Raw genomic sequence first — 16,754 nt, 5'->3', positions numbered from 1 at the left:
AAAAGAAAAGAAAACTAGAAGGAAGGAAAAGGAAAAGAAAATAGTATATAAAGGAAGGAAGGAAAAAGGAAGAAAGGAAAAACAAAGGAAAGAAATAGAAAGGAAGGAAAATCTCAAATTCCATCTCCTTCCTCTGAACATCTCACGTGAGCTTAAACCAAAAATTTCATCCTCCTCCATTTTTCGTTTCTGTTGCTTCCTTTTCTTCAAAGCTAGTGACCCAAGGTTGGGTGAGAGTTAGACCAAGGTTTTCGTAACTCCACTCTTCCTCTTTGATTCGAAAACGAAGAAAAACGGTTTTTGAGATCCAAACACAAACCCCTCCGTTTCTTCTAGATCCAAACCTCATTTCTCGAAGAGATAGAAGGGAAAGTTGCTCACCTCCGTGCTACGGTGCTAGTGCACTAATTTGGAAGCGGCGTTGCGAGCGGAGATTTTACCGGAATTACTCGCGGTACCGGAAACGCACGATAAAGCTAACGTTGAGGTAAGGGCTCCTTCCAAACTTCTAGCTTGCATTAGGGACTTATCTGTAGTTGTGTGGGAAGGAAATTTGTTAGGGTTAAATGTATCGATTTGGGGAAAAACGAAACTAGGGCGTTATGGGTAAAACCTTAGAGTTAGGTTTTGTTTATATTGATGAATGTTTCGTGGTAAATGAATTTGAATGTCATTGTGTGTGATTATGAGTAAATGAAATTTGATGTATCTGTGTGTTATGTTGCTTTGATTTGTGTTCGTTGTTTTTAACATGCTCTTAATTGACATTGATGAAATTTGATATGTATATGGTTGGATTTGTGAATAAACGAATTGATATGTTTTGATGTGAGAATTTGTTTGAGTTTGTGTTGTGTGGAATTTGAAAACCATTAAGTAAATAAGTATTAAGAATGGGGAATCTCTTAATGTCTCGTTTACTTAACATTTTGTTTTGAAAACCGTTTAAGTTAACTGGACGTTAAGGAGGGGGAATCTCTTAATGTCTCGGTTACTTAATATTTTGTTTTAAAGAAAAATCGTTTAAGTTAACTGGGCGTTAAGAATGGGGAATCTCTTAATGTCTCGGTTACTTAATATTTTGTTTTAAAGAAAAATCGTTTAAGTTAACTGGGCGTTAAGAATGGGGAATCTCTTAATGTCTCGGTTACTTAATATTTTGTTTTGAAAACCGTTTAAGTTAACTGGACGTTAAGGAGGGGGAACCTCTTAATGCCTCGGTTACTTAATATTTTGTTTTAAAGAAAAATCGTTTAAGTTAACTGGGCGTTAAGAATGGGGAATCTCTTAATGTCTCGGTTACTTAATATTTTGTTTTGAAAACCGTTTAAGTTAACTGGACGTTAAGGAGGGGGAATCTCTTAATGTCTCGGTTACTTAATATTTTGTTTTGAAAACCGTTTAAGTAAACTGGGCGGATATTGTAACACCCCGTTTTTCAAAGCGAGGGTATATTTTTTTTTTTTTTAAAGTAATTAAAAACGAACAAAGAAATAAATCAGGAAATGCTTTTGGATAAATAATTGAGTCATTATAATTTACGCAGCGGAAAAGTTTCTCCAATTATAAATCCAAAACATTTACATAACATCAAATGGTACATGGAACCCATCCAAAGATGATATCAAACTGATAATATTTGTATAAGTACAGTTTTCCAAACTAAAAATACTCCAAACCAAAAAGAAGGACCCCTAGTCCCTATACATCATCCTAATCTGATCATCCTACCAAAAAGCTATACACCCTGAGTAATCTCCACGCGCCCCGTGAGATCCTCCTAACGTAACTGCAGTCAAGCGTTCCCATCTCCATTCCTGTCCGTAGGGTACGAACCGGTAGGGCCGTCCTGACTCTCATCTGAGGGCAAAGCCCAGATTTCCACAATAGTTGTAAAGGGTCACCAACCAGAAAATAACAGTTAACACATAGCAATTAAGTTTTTGAATGCTCAAAACAACTTTTTAACTAAGCATGCACCTTAACAGGATTTTCAATATGCGAAAAGTTCATACAGTACATTGCCAATGAACATGAAGGTAAAATGCAGTTCTCGATCTCCTAATTAACACATAATAAAACAAGACATGGATAGATTCATGAGCAATTAATCATACAACTAAAACTGAGGATTTTCACTGAGCCAATCGATTGGGCAATCGATTGGGGTGAAGATTTTTAATGAAAATAGAATCCTGGGCTGAATCAATCGATTTGGCAATCGATTGACAGGATAACGGAGTCCCTGACTTAATACCAATCGATTTCCAAATCGATTTCCTGAAGGTTTTTAGTGAAATTTTGAACTCTGGCTTGATTCAATCGATTGGGCAATCGATTGAACGGGTAGCTGAGCCCCTGACTTAATGGCCAATCGATTTCCAAATCGATTTGGTCGAATATGGCTGAGTCCCTGACTTAGGGCCCAATCGATTGGGCAATCGATTTCGTAAATGATTTTCGAAAAACTGATTACAAAATCGATTGGCCAATCGATTTTGTAATCAGTTTTTCGAAATCATTTAAGAAATCGATTTGGCAATCGATTGGCCTTAAGTCAGGGACTCAGCCATATTCGACCAAATCGATTTGGAAATCGATTGGCTTAAAACCAGGGGGCTCAGTACTCACTCAATCGATTTCCCAATCGATTGATTTCAGCCCAGGATTCTGTTTTCATTAAAATCCTTCACCCCAATCGATTTCCCAATCGATTGGCTCAGTGAAAATCCTCAGTTTGAGTTAGATGTTTGATTACTCATTAACTTATCCATGTCTTGATTTGTTATGTTTTCATTAGGGGATTGAGAACTTCATTTTGCTTTCATTTTTAATTGGCAAAGTATTGTATGAACTTTTCGCATATTGAAAATCCTGCTAAGGTGCATGCTTAGTTGAAAAGTTATTTTTAGCATTTAAAACTTAAATGTTATGTGTTAACTGTTATTTTCGGTTGGTGACCTTTACAATTATTGTGGAAATCTGGGCTTTGCCCTCAGATGAGAGTCAGGACGATCCTACCGGTTCTTACCCTACGGACGGAAATGGAGATGGGAACGCTTGACTGCAGCTACGTTAGGAGAATCTCACGGGGCGCGTGGAGATTAGTCAGGGTGTTTAGTTGTGTTGTAAAATGATCAGATTAAGTTGGCATAGAGGGATCAGATGCCTTTCTTTTGTATTGCATTTATTTTAAAATGGAAGACTGTACCTATACTAATATTGTCAGCTCGACATGTTATTTTCGATGGGTTACATGGATTTATAATAGGAGTAACTTTTCCGCTGCCTGTAAATTATAATGACTCAATTATTTATCCAAAGGCATTTCTTTATTTATTTCTCTGCTTTATTTTAAATTCTTTTGAAAAAAAAAATATACCCTCGCTTTGAAAAACGGGGTGTTACATCATACACCAAAATCATTTAAAAATATTAGTCATATTAATGTTTATAACTAAAGAACATAATATATTTAAGCAATATTTTTAAGTACTCAAAATAATACAAATAAAATTTAAGTTAAAACATAATATATTTAGTCACAACAAATTGTGACATATTGGTTCTTCAGATTAACTTATCATTATCCACCTAACTATTCATCGTCGTGACCACGGACATCATTATTATCAATCTCATCATCAAAATCACTAGCATCATGATCACCAATCTCATCGTGATTATCACCAATCTCACCTTCATAAATTTGATCTCTAGTATATGGCATGAGTTTAAAGTTCAAGTTATTCATCAGTTGTTTTATCAAATGGTTGTTGCGCTCAACTGCTCTGTTTGTATTAGCCAATTCCTCTCGAAGTTGATATCTTTCATTTCTCATTTCTTCAAGTTCATGTCTTTGAACCCACTCTTTTGATGAATAACATGATTCACGATAATATGGTCTCCCTAATAATACAATAGATTCAATTACAAGACCATATACTCGTCTTCTTTTTATTTATGCAACCTCACACCACACATCTAATTCATTTGGTGGGAGAGTTCCTTGTGAAGTTGTTTCTTGGGTCAATTCTTCCAACCAACGTTTAAATTTTTCCTTTCAATATAAATATAAAGCTAATTAATATTTTAAACACTTTATTCCGATCTTACATGAAGATAAAAAAACCAACATAGAAAAATAAATAATATACACTTTAAAATTGAAAGCTCTTACATGAACATATTCCTATCTTTTATCAAATTTTATCGTTGCCACATTTGTGCGTGGAGAAACAAATCTGAATGACTAGAAGGGATGCCATTCAAATATGTCTAACAACATAAAAAAACTCAACATTAAAAACTTGCAAACATAATATTAATTTGCACAATAGAAATGAAATTTGCAAAACTAAATTACAAGAGTTAATTTGCAAAACAAAAATGAAATTTACACAACAAAATTTAACACAACATAATTATATTGTGTAAAAGTTAAACAACCACACATACATTGAAATACACACACATTGTTTTCAATTTGATTTGTGCATGTATTTGATTACAATCATATATAAAAGTTAAAATATACACATCACTCATGGTTCTCGTCTATTTCCATAATGCCATCTCATATGTGGAGTTGAGCTCATCGAAGCATATAATCTCTTAAGTCTATAAATTATCGGTAAATAATGCATTATCTTCATAAGTACCTCTTTGAATTTACCCCTACCAATTTTTTTTTCTTCTCATAACGAGATGCATTACAAAACTTGCATTCTTTTAATTGTTTACATTCATCAGTGTAGAATAACATACAACTATTTACACAACAATCTATTTTTTCTGCAGTGAGACCAAGTTTTGAAACTATTTTCTTGGTCATATAATAATCTTTAGGAACCAGATTATTTGGAGGATGTGTCTCCTTCATAAGTGCCATTGTTTGATTAAAAGATCGTTGAGAAATATTTTCCTCTGATTTAATTGTCAACAATCTAACAGCAAAAGACAATTCAGTGTGATCGTTGCATCCCGACCACAATGGCTTTTGAGCTGCATTTAGTAAATCATAAAAATTTTGATCATCTATATTTGGAGACTCCTCTAATTCTTCATCACAATGCATTTGATATTGTGGTCGAATAGTATCATAAAGCATGCTTTCAAATCTATTAAAATGATTGTTATGTCGCTCTTGTGCATATTTTTTCCTTTTAATTTCTACATGCAACTCTGGATCACTTTCTCCATGAGATGTCCAATACCAATAGTCAGGTTTAAACCATTTCCTTAAAATATGAACCTTAACCACTTCAAAGTCTAAGAAATCAATGTTTTTACAAACAAATCAAGGACATCTAATTTCTCTATTTGATATGTCTGGTTGTTGGATTGCAAATGACACAAATTCATTTAACCCTTTTAGAAATGCATCAATATACCCCTTTCGACTAGGATTTAGTCTATTATACATCCAACTACGACAATAGCGGATATCAATTTTCTGTAATACCATTAAGCAAATGCTATACATTATAATTAACAATTTTTAGAATTAAACATCTATCAATAAGATAAATAAAATAAACCATTTGAGTCATTAACCATCATACTTTCTAAGCACATGTAGACACTTGTAATTTCATAGATAATATGTAATTTAACATGTTGTTCTATAATTACAAAATGATTCGTTTCATAATGCCTATACAGAATGAAGCATAATCAAAAAGTTACCTTTCCAAAAATTGAATACTCAGTCTCATATCTTGTACAGGAAAATTGATCAGCCTCCTTGCTATTCCAAAATTACAAGAATGCATATATAGAATGAAGCATAATAAAAAAGTTAGAAAAATAGAAATTAACAACAGATGTTAACAAAATGAGTAAGATGTGTTTGCCTTAATAGTCAATACTATTAATGTGTTAAATTAATAGAATGGAAAAATATATGGCAGCAACATATGGGATATATATCGGTTAATTTGTTATTTTGTCTAGAAATTTCATAATAACTAGATATTTCAAAAAAATATGAGATAAGTTCAAATTTTAAATTGAATAAGCTTCAATGTTAAAAAATTATTAAGGGAAAAAACACTAGGGATCAAAACTTTTAATTAGGTGACCAATTTTTAGCGAACAAGAACCAAGTATTAAACTCCAAACTAAATTATTATAAATCTAATCTGGTTTTCAAGTTTAATTGGGTGACCGGTTTTCATACCATAGTTGAGGCAACTAGCTACATCATTTTCAAACTTAACATGCCAAGCCCCTAGTCATTCATGACAAGGTCCCTGATAGTTAAGTTAGTTTGAGAACTAGTAACAATAATAAACAGCTAAATGCAAACCAAACAAGGAGAAAGGATAAGTAAACTGGTTGACAGAAAAACATACACGGATAAAGGAAAAACTAATAAGTCTAAGGATTTTTGGAGAACATAAAAACAAACAAACTACTAGGTCTGTCCAGTGTGCAACCGTATTACTAATCACATGCACCATTATGACTAATTATTCATTTTAATATATTGACTATCAAACTCCAATATGTTAATCCACTAATAAAACTCAAGAAAATTGCAAAATGATAGTTAGCACCAGGTAGGTTAAGACATTTTTATGTGCATGCAAAATGAGCAATGCCATTTAAGCCAATTTAACCAAGAAAACATGTAGTTTACTAATTACCAACTGTAGCCATAAATTACAGTAACACATATCAGTATCCATATTTTTTTAACAACGCAACCATTGGGGCAGGTTATTATGTTCTTCAATTTTAGTAAAACATACGAAATACAACATTAGAATCATGAACAAACTCTGAAAATCTAAAGCTACATTCATAATTTACCAACAATCAAATCTAAAACAGATCAAGTTGCAAATTTTTGTCTCATGACTTACAATTACAAAAAGTGCATATTATCAAACACCTTATGCATAATTTCTTTACCTCTTTTAATTAAATAAATTCAAAATGATTAGGTCACAGAGAGAAAAAAAGCACCAATAATGAAGCATAATCAAAAAATTAGAATATAAATTCCTTACCTTCTGGTTCACGATAGCCGACGAGACGACAAACAATGAGGGTTTCACGTCATAGTTGCAGTTTAACTATTTAAGAGGCCCAAGATGAATGGTTTTATGAATTGTGGTGGGTTGAGAAAGAAAAATTAACTAATTGTTTGTAGAAAAATTGATTGAAAGCATCAAGAGAACCCAAGGCTTGGTGGGAATAGTGAAAGAAAAGAAACAGAAGTGGACGAAAGAAATGAATTCGGTAAGGAATAAGTGTTACTCTGGCTTAATTGCTTGAACCATGTCTAGCTAGGCTGAGATTCGATTAGCCTGAGTTGTGGTGTTGAGAAAGAACGGTTGAAGGAAATGAAGTTTTAAGGTTTATTTGAGTAAACTAAAAAGGAAATAAATTTGACAGGACACATATTCAAATGCACGACTACATATTTTTTTTATTTCTTTTTTTTAATTAGTTATTAAATATTTCACATTTTCTAAAAAAAACAATTCTACAAAAATTATTTCACATTTTTTTATTAATAAAGAAAATAGAATTATGTAATTAAAAAATAGTTAGCGACTGAAATTTTGGTCGCTAAAATTTAGTTGCTATTTAAATCTCTAACTTTTGTCAGCGATCAATTTAGTGACGAAATAATATTTAATTTCAAGGTTTAAAATTTTAGTCTCTATTTCGGTCGCTGTGTGAAAGGTAAATTTTCTATTAGTAATATTTAGCGACTGAATTTTTTGTCACTAAAATTCAGCTGCGATTTCAATCTCTAAATTTCATTAACGACCGATTTACTGACGAAAAAATATTTAATTTTTAGGTTCAAAATTACAATATCTATTTCGGTCGCTAACTTGATTGAAAATATTCGGTCTCAAATTTGTTGTAGTATAATGAGTCTTACGCTTTTTATTTCTAATCAACAATATTTGATGAGTTTTTAGTGAGTTTTTAGTTTTAGCAATTATGTGCTTATTAGTATTAACCGTATAAAAATTCATAATATATAAAATAGTGGATCGTTTCGTTCCTACGACATCCCTTATCTCACTTTTGAAGTTAGTCTTCTACCATGTAATTCGTAATTGATCATTATAGGTTATACAAGTAATAAAGTGATAAGAAAATATTATTCTTATGAGTATTGATTAATGGTTAAATATCCATAATTCATACATTTAATAAAATTAGTTAGATGAATAAAAAGGCAAATAATCATTTTGAACTATCAAACACAGTATATTTGAAATCAAAGGTAGAATCATTGGAAATGGGTGGAGGTTTAACTAAACAGTTAAAGTTGTCTGATGTTGCTATGTAATGCTATAATTTATGCTCTTTCATTTATAAGAGAAAATAACAACAACAAAAAACATCAAAATTAATATGTTTATTAATTGTTCTAACTTTATGATTATTGAAAATTATAAAAAATTAAATACAAATTAATAATATTAAAAAGACACATCTTAAATAAAAGTATAAAAGTAATTTAAACAATAAATACATTTTAAAAATTATAATTTTTTTTACATAGAGCAAAAAAAAATTATATTATATATAAAATCGGGGAGAGTAATATTTAAGTGTATAATAAAAAATAGTAACATGTTTGTGAACTACTGTAAAACATATATTCATTAAGATATTTTTATATTTAAACTATCATTAAATCCTCTTTCGGTTTGATAAACATGATTCAATCCACTCTATGATTTTAAACATTATGTCTAATGATTATTTAAAATATAAATTTTCAAATTCTCTTCAATGATCACTCTTTACATCAATAATATTTAAACTCTTTATATTTTGAACCCTTTTACAATTTAAAAAAAAAAACTTCAAAGAAATCACCAACTCGGGTGAATATTGAATAATCATAAATTATTACAAAGTTACTTCTCTTTATTTGGAGACTTATAGTTTTGAGATGACAAATTAATAATGTAAAATAGTTCAATAAAGTAATTTATTCCAAATTGTATTATTTATTTAAGAATCCTGCGGAGGATGTTAATATAACCCTTTGTCTTTCATAGTGAGTTGGCATTCTAAATATTTCAATTAATTGACATATTTTGTCAAGTCTATTTCTTCCTGTTTTCTCTCAATGGAAATGTTGTAATTGATCCTTGGGGTTGGCAATGATGTTCAAAGGTGTTAATTAATGAATTGTTATTTAATTGATAAACTTTTTATATTTGTTTAATGTTTTTTTTAAGTCTTTTATTTTTTTGACTAACTTTTATATTTGTGTAATTTTCTTTTCTAAATCGTTTAGAAACTTTTGATGGTACTAGTAGATATTGAAAAAAGAAAAAAAAAAAAAAAAACTGATATCCATAATATTTTTATGGATAGTTGTCAAAATAAGTTCATCCGTATAGATCAATTTAAAAAATCTAATAAAATAAACGACTTTAAATATCGACCCACTCAAAAAGTCTAATAAAATATAAAACTTTTAAGTATAAATTTTAAATCCAAGTTTTAATAAAACTTTCTAGAAAGTTATATACGTGACATGAAAAAAATAATATATAATTATTTTAAAAATCAAATATGTAAAATATTAATAATTTTTATATTATACTTAAAAGAAAGTTTAAATATATTTTTGTTTAATAATTTAACATTACTTTAATTTTAGTATTTATAGAATTATTTTTTAATTAAATTTGTAATTTCAAAACATTTTTAATTTAATCCTATGTTAAAAAAAGAATTGTTGAAGTATATAGAATTTGATACCTTAGACATATTTTTGCTTACTCACCAAAAGCACTTTGCTAATCTCAATGAAACAGTTACAATTACACTTAATAATTTTTTATAATATATAAATTAAAAAAAAAGTAATAATCAATTTGGGGTTAATAAAAATTGAGAATATTCCTAATTTTCAATCTCTTCAACGACCAAAACGACAACAACAAGATGTGAAGAGACTTCCAACACCCGTTCCATAGCTGTCGGGCTACCATGGTCGGAATGGAAAAAAGTGTTATGAGTAACTGGTTGAATCCATTTTATAAAAGACGAAAAGGGTTGCTAGTGGGAGTGATGACTAAAAACCTCAAAGATAAATGTGTTGGTGTTTTCTTTTTTACTATTGTTTTTGTTTGGAGTTCTTCCTTATTTTACTATCAAAATGACTTTAACTTATAGAATAAAAAATATTAATAAAATTAAGTCGTTAATAGTATTTAAAAAATGTTAAAATATATAAAAATTATTATGATTTTTTAATTATAGTACATTATATTATCAAATTTAAATAAAAAAAATTAAAAAAATTTAAATGACGAGTTATCCCAAAAGCCTACAACATTTCTAAAGCCGAACTCGGGTAATATATTTTATGTCGGTTTTTAAATAGATTTTTTAGTCTCTTTCGACAAAGCTTGTACCCCATTATAATCTACCATAAATGAGTTGATTGTCCATTTTGACAACTCAATGTGTGGGTAATATTATTCATGGGTAACATTACAAGTGAAAATGCAACGGATAACATTAACTACACATAAATGTCACATATAATCATAATCTATTGCATTTTCATGGGTAATATTGTAATGCGGCATTTTCGTGGGTAATATTGTAATGCGGCATTTTCGTGGATAATATTGTAATCACGATCCCATTACTATTTATGGATTTGTGCTCGTAGATAATTTGTGAGCAAATATAAACTACATTCAGTTATACAATTGATGAGATCAAAATCTATTGTAAATAATTTTAGTTTTGTTGGGGTTATAGTTTTCAAGGACCAAAGTTCTATGAACACGTCTAACACATAACATTTGTGAGAGCCATATTTTTTAGCAAAATTATGACATGTGAGATACGTGAGAGTTGTAGGGTTGTAAAGTGACAACAACGAGAGTCTAAGGTTTGGGAAATATCACGTAAAGTGACAATAATGAGAGTCATAGCTTGAGGTATAATCTTGCAAAGGTCAGACTTCTAAGTAATTTGCAAGGGCTTTGGCCATATGAATAGTTTTTTTTTTTTTTTTTTAATGTCCCGGCTGAACATTGATGTGATATAGAATGACTACGACTACTTCAATGTCTCGAATAATTTTATTTAATAAAAGTGACATATAAAATAATTTTTAAAAATACTAATTGAAAAATACACTATCTTTTAACCTAAAATTTAATTGTGAGTATTTGAATTTCGTCTAAATATATAAAAATCAAATAAATTATTTGATAAATTAAACAAAAAAATCGAAATCAATTAAATTGATTTTTTTTATGCTCGAATTCAATTTGAATCAAACAAAATCAACTCATTTTTTTGTTGATTTGAATATGATCTCACTTTATTTAAAATTGACCACAAATATCTGAATAAAATCATTAAACTATATCAATAATGTTGTCTTAAATATGTGTTGTATTAAATATTTTTAATAATTTTTATATTGTTTTTCTCATTGTAGTTTAAAAAGTGTTTACGTAATTGTTTTATTTGTATAAAAAAATCTAGTGTCTGAAAAAGAATATTTTGTATTTTTAAAATAAGTATCTTAATTTTTATTAATGTCAACCTGATTGAACATAACTAAATCTACATGCTATTCATCAGTTTGAGTTTAATTTTGTGAGAAAATTGTAAAAATTCAACCAAACTAATTATCTTTTTTATTTAGATTTTTTCCTTCTAAACATTTAAATCAAATCAATATGTTATACACATAAATCATTCTCTCTAAATATATGCAACTTTTCAATACAATTCGTCATCTTTTCGTAGTTGTGTTTGCAAAAAAAAAAACTGCATGTTTAGATTGCAAATTTACAACCTATAGTTTTAATATACAATAAAATAATATATTTAAATTATCAATTAAAATTTTAAAACTTCGACATCGCAAAGTATATGTTCAAGCTCACCGCTGGTCGCGTGTTCCTCACAAATGCTTAATTTCCTATGATATTTTATCATTTGTAAAGCTTTGGTCCTAATAAAATCACAGAGTTCTTATAGTGGTAAGCACATTGATCTTATCAACTTTGTACTAATATTTTCATTCAATATTTTATTTTGTTTCATTTTTATTGGTTCAAATAAAGTTGTGAACAATTATGACACCACGAAAATACTACTTATGTACTTTTTTGTGTCACACTTCTAAATAATGTTGAATAAAAGTTTCAACAAACATTCTCTCGAATATTTGAATTTTTCAAACATTGTGATATTTATCTCCTCCTTAGAAAAAAGAGTGTTCTGAATGCCTTTTCAAAATATTTTGGATAAATTAACTAAAATGTCTAATTATCATTAACTAATTTCAAAATTTGACTAATACTACTATAATATAGATGCATTACTTTTGTACTTTCACGTCAACATCTAAATTGAGAAGTAGATAATATTATTTTGTATATCAAACAATCATTCTCATGGTTCGGTGATATAGTAAATGTTATATTTTTTAAAAATTACTTAATAAAAATACTATGTATTTATTGATCTATATGAATATTTTATAAATGTACTAGACATGTTCTTCATGAGAATGTTCTCTTTGAAAATTCAATAATCATTATCTTGAATGATTTATACTTGGTAAACATTATTTCCTTTTAGATCTTTTCATAAAAATGTTATTTAACTTTTTTTATTGATCTTTTCATATGTTTAATGATGATGTTGGACATGCTCTATTTGAGAATGTCCATTACTAAATGAGTTATTTTACGAACTATGTTATAATTTGTAAGCTTTCTCACCATGAAAAACTTTGGTAAGATGTCACTTTGTCTAAGTTACGAGAATCTCAATAAATTATGTTCTTTATTTCCTCACAGCTTGTATTGTTGTAGCACTTCCTCAATACTTTCAACACAAAATTCATTGAATTTTATCGCATAATTTATAATTTAATATTCATTTACAAACTTTATAATTTTGCCTAAATCTTTTATACCTGTTGAAAACCTTTAGGTGATCTCATTAACAAAACTCTATGTGATGATTTTCTCATCCTATCGTGGTTCAAACAATTGTCTTATAATATTTTTGTGAAAATTTTGATACTATTGTTGTAATCTCTCATGCTACTCCAATTCTTTTGTACATACAATCATACATGTTATTAATACGAGTGACTTTTAATTCACCCACTTATAAGATTCTAGTGGCTTGTGAGATACTTTCATCAATTAGAGGTGAACGACCCTTTTATATTTTGATAATTAAACAATGGAGACAAAATAAATAGTTGCAATTGATGTTAGATAATAAATAGACGTGACTTATTGCAAAAGAATTAAGTTTTGATAATTTGAAGTTTACTCGAAAAATAAATAAAGTATAACAAATTGAGCTATTAACTGAAATTCATTAATCATTTAATAATAATTTTTTGTCTTAAAAGATAAGTTCATCCTATCAATGATAAAAAAACCCATACCTTCAGATATATATGAATAAAGTTCACAATAAACTTTGTAAAAAAATATATGGATATTTAGATTACTTTTTTAGTTAAAGGATACAGTGGTAGATGTTATGATAGATATATCTACGAATATTCTTACTCGTTAATAAATTAAAATAATAATTAAAATTTATTTTTATATAAATGTAATAATATTTTTTTTATAATAAAATTTTGTAATATATTTTGATCACGTGTTAATGTTTTGTTTTTATATATTATTACTTTTTCGTGTTGATAAAGGAAAATAAATAATTCCAAAAGAATATTGTATATAAATATTATTTATATATTTAAAAGATAATACATATAGATATTTGCTATTATTTACATATTTAAAATTTGTTTAATATTCATTTAACATTTTCCTACACAAAAACTTATTGTTATTGATGGACTTCAAAAAGCTATTTCAAATCTGCTTTATTTATTTATTTATTTATGAGAATAAGTGAATAACTTTTCATCAAATACAAAGATGAAAATTTTATTCTTAAGTACTTTTTAAAAGATATTTGTCTAATACTATTCCTACAAATTATAGTAATGGAGGTTTATGGATAGTTACTCTTAACTTTATTGTTACTTTCATGAGAATTTTTTCCCCACTTTTTCTCTTGGGAAACAATCGAAATATAAAAAATTAATTATATTTTAGGAATCTTTCATACAAAAGAACAAAAATCAATAACCTTGTATCAAACATAGCAATATGTATTTTCATTCCATATATCCCAAAAATATATTAAATTAACATTGAAACAATTTTTTTTATTTAGTGATTAAATTATTATTTTATAATTAACTATAATAAATTATCTCCAATTTTTTTCAATTCACGTGTTAGTTCCTTTGTCACTATTTTTTAATCAACAGCGTATATATTATCAAATATCTCTACTACTTTTAAAATAGAAGAGGGGAACAATCTAGAGACTAACTTAAAAAATTAAAATAATATAAAATTTATTTATTACATTCTATGGCTCGAATATTTTAAAAAAGAGGGAGCAATACTTTAGGAATGAAATTGAAAATTACTTAAAAAAAGAAAATTCATTATTTGAATTGGATATATTTTTGGAATGAATATAATAAAAGTTAATTTTTATGTATTAACTATGTAAAAAATTTTGCACCATCAATAACACACAATCTTACATATATCTGCTTTTAAAAACAGTTACGTTAAAATCAATTTTTTTAAACAGTATAACAATTTAGTTTATCAACGATATAAAAAATATTTGTATTATATATTAATGAAATTCATAGAATCTGTAACAATAAATAGAGGAAATAACTGATTTGGAGTGGTTTTTTATGGACAAAACTACCCGTCCTTCATTTAAGAAAAAACCCTTATAACACTTAATTTGACTGCATAAATAAATTACATAATTAGAATTAAAATTACATGTAAAAATATATATATACACTTTAATGCATAAAAAAAAAAAAAACAGATAGGCAAGCGCATCTGTACCCCCCATTCACAATAATATTGGTGTAAAAGGAAAAAAAGAATTAAAAATAGAAAGGATGAGGCAATAAAAGAGGTGAAGGTAAAGAATAAAGATCCCCCGCCTCCCTTAGAAATAGTTTTGTTGTGTTTTGAAACCCTTTCACCCAAAACATTACCCCGCTCTCACTTTCCCGCCCCTCTCTTTCTCCTTAAAATCCCTATCCCCCCCAAATACCCAAAACCACTCTCTCTCTCTCTCTCTCTCTCTCTCTCTCTCTCTCTCTCTCTCTCTCTCTCTCTCTCTCTCTCTCTCTCTCTCTCTCTCTCTCTCTCTCTCTCTCTCTCTCTCTCTCTCTCTCTCTCTCTCTCTCTCTCTCTCTCTCTCTCTCTCTCTCTCTTACACACACACAACCATATTTCCAATCTCTCTTCTCCCATTCTCATCTATTCCTCACTATGAAACAAAGAACAAGCAGACCTACCTTACCAAACCAGTTCCACAAATTCCTCAAACCAGGCGCCCTCGCTCGGATCCGCGACTCTAAAATCACCGCCAGATCTCACCGTCTCCACTCCCTCTCTCAGATCTCAATCTACCGCCCTCTTTCATCACCGCCGCCACCTTCTTCCACTGATCAACCTCAACCTAACGCCGCCGATGGTTTCCCTTTTTTCGCCTCCGGGATCTACGGCCCTCGCTGTCCGCAGAGGAAGAAACTAGTCGCTGCTAAGTCTGTTTTCTTCGTACCAAGTAGTCCTTCCGCTGACTCTAACGATCTCATCGTTGACTCGTTTAGCGCCGATTTTATCGCCGCTAATTAAATGCTATTTGGTTATATATATGGATATTATAGTTTTTAGATTTGTAGATTTAGCGTGATTTTTGTTTTTTTGCTTCAATTATGTGAACAAATTACTCGCATAGAACTTAAATTAATAAAGTGCATTCAATTTTCCAATTTCGTTTTATGTTTTTTCCGTTTTAATTATGGCCGCGTTGTTAATTTCTTTGCGTTGATTGTTGAATTTCAACTCTGATTAGATTCTATAATAAAATTCTCATTTATGAAGGTTAAAAATTTACTTCTTTGTGTTTGGTTAATTGATTAGGGATTTATGAATATGGAGTTTTTAACTTACGAGATTTGTTTCAATTTTTTATATTTAACCATTTATGTCTATGTTTCATAATAGTATACCAGAATATTTATGCTGAATTTATTATGGTTTTGTTTCAACTTTCAACTGGTACTAACTGCTGTGTTGATTTACTGATCTGAATTTATATTGTTGGGGGAGTTACTCATTAACGTAAGAGTAATTCTTCTGCCTGTAGTGATGGCAACAAATTAATTTCATGTTTTCACACATTTTCCCCTGTTTTTATTATTAAGTCATATTTTCCCCTGTTCTACCATGTTTGTTTTCCAAATTATGCACTGTCTGTGTGTGAATTTATTATTATCAATTATTTTTTTAAACATGATGGTTCCTAGCATATGGGTTTATTCTTGCAAGCACATTAATTTTAAATAATAAAGAGTTTAATTTGGTTGGATTTAGGGAACTTTCCATGGCCCAATAAAGCCTAAGGCTTAAAGAGTGCTATTCATGGTATATGGTTGAATGAAATGAAATAAACTAGTTAGGTTTTTCAAAAAGGGTGTTGTTTATGTCCATTTCATTTCACTCTATTCCATCCTATACAAACAATCCAAACATATTCTGTTAATGAGGAAGGTAAAATGTTGATGACTGATGTAGATTTCTAACAGCATAAGTAGTTTATATTGATAACAAATTGTTGCTGCTTAATATTTGAGG

The 16,754-nt window shown here is 28.9% G+C and overlaps 1 protein-coding gene across 1 annotated transcript; it reads left to right on the top strand.

The window, feature by feature from the left end:
• The first annotated feature begins 15,386 nt into the window (after nucleotides 1-15,386).
• Nucleotides 15,387-15,752, top strand: LOC101508271 (uncharacterized). Its single transcript, XM_004487356.4, has one exon. It carries the CDS (start codon nucleotides 15,387-15,389, stop codon nucleotides 15,750-15,752), a length of 366 nt encoding a protein of 121 aa, XP_004487413.1.
• The last annotated feature ends 1,002 nt before the right edge of the window (nucleotides 15,753-16,754 follow it).

The sequence above is a fragment of the Cicer arietinum genome, chromosome 1, assembly GCF_000331145.2.
Source record: "Cicer arietinum cultivar CDC Frontier isolate Library 1 chromosome 1, Cicar.CDCFrontier_v2.0, whole genome shotgun sequence".
NCBI lineage: Eukaryota > Viridiplantae > Streptophyta > Magnoliopsida > Fabales > Fabaceae > Cicer > Cicer arietinum.
The sequence above is the reverse complement of the archived record's forward strand: the minus strand, read 5'-3'. Positions and strand labels throughout refer to the sequence as shown.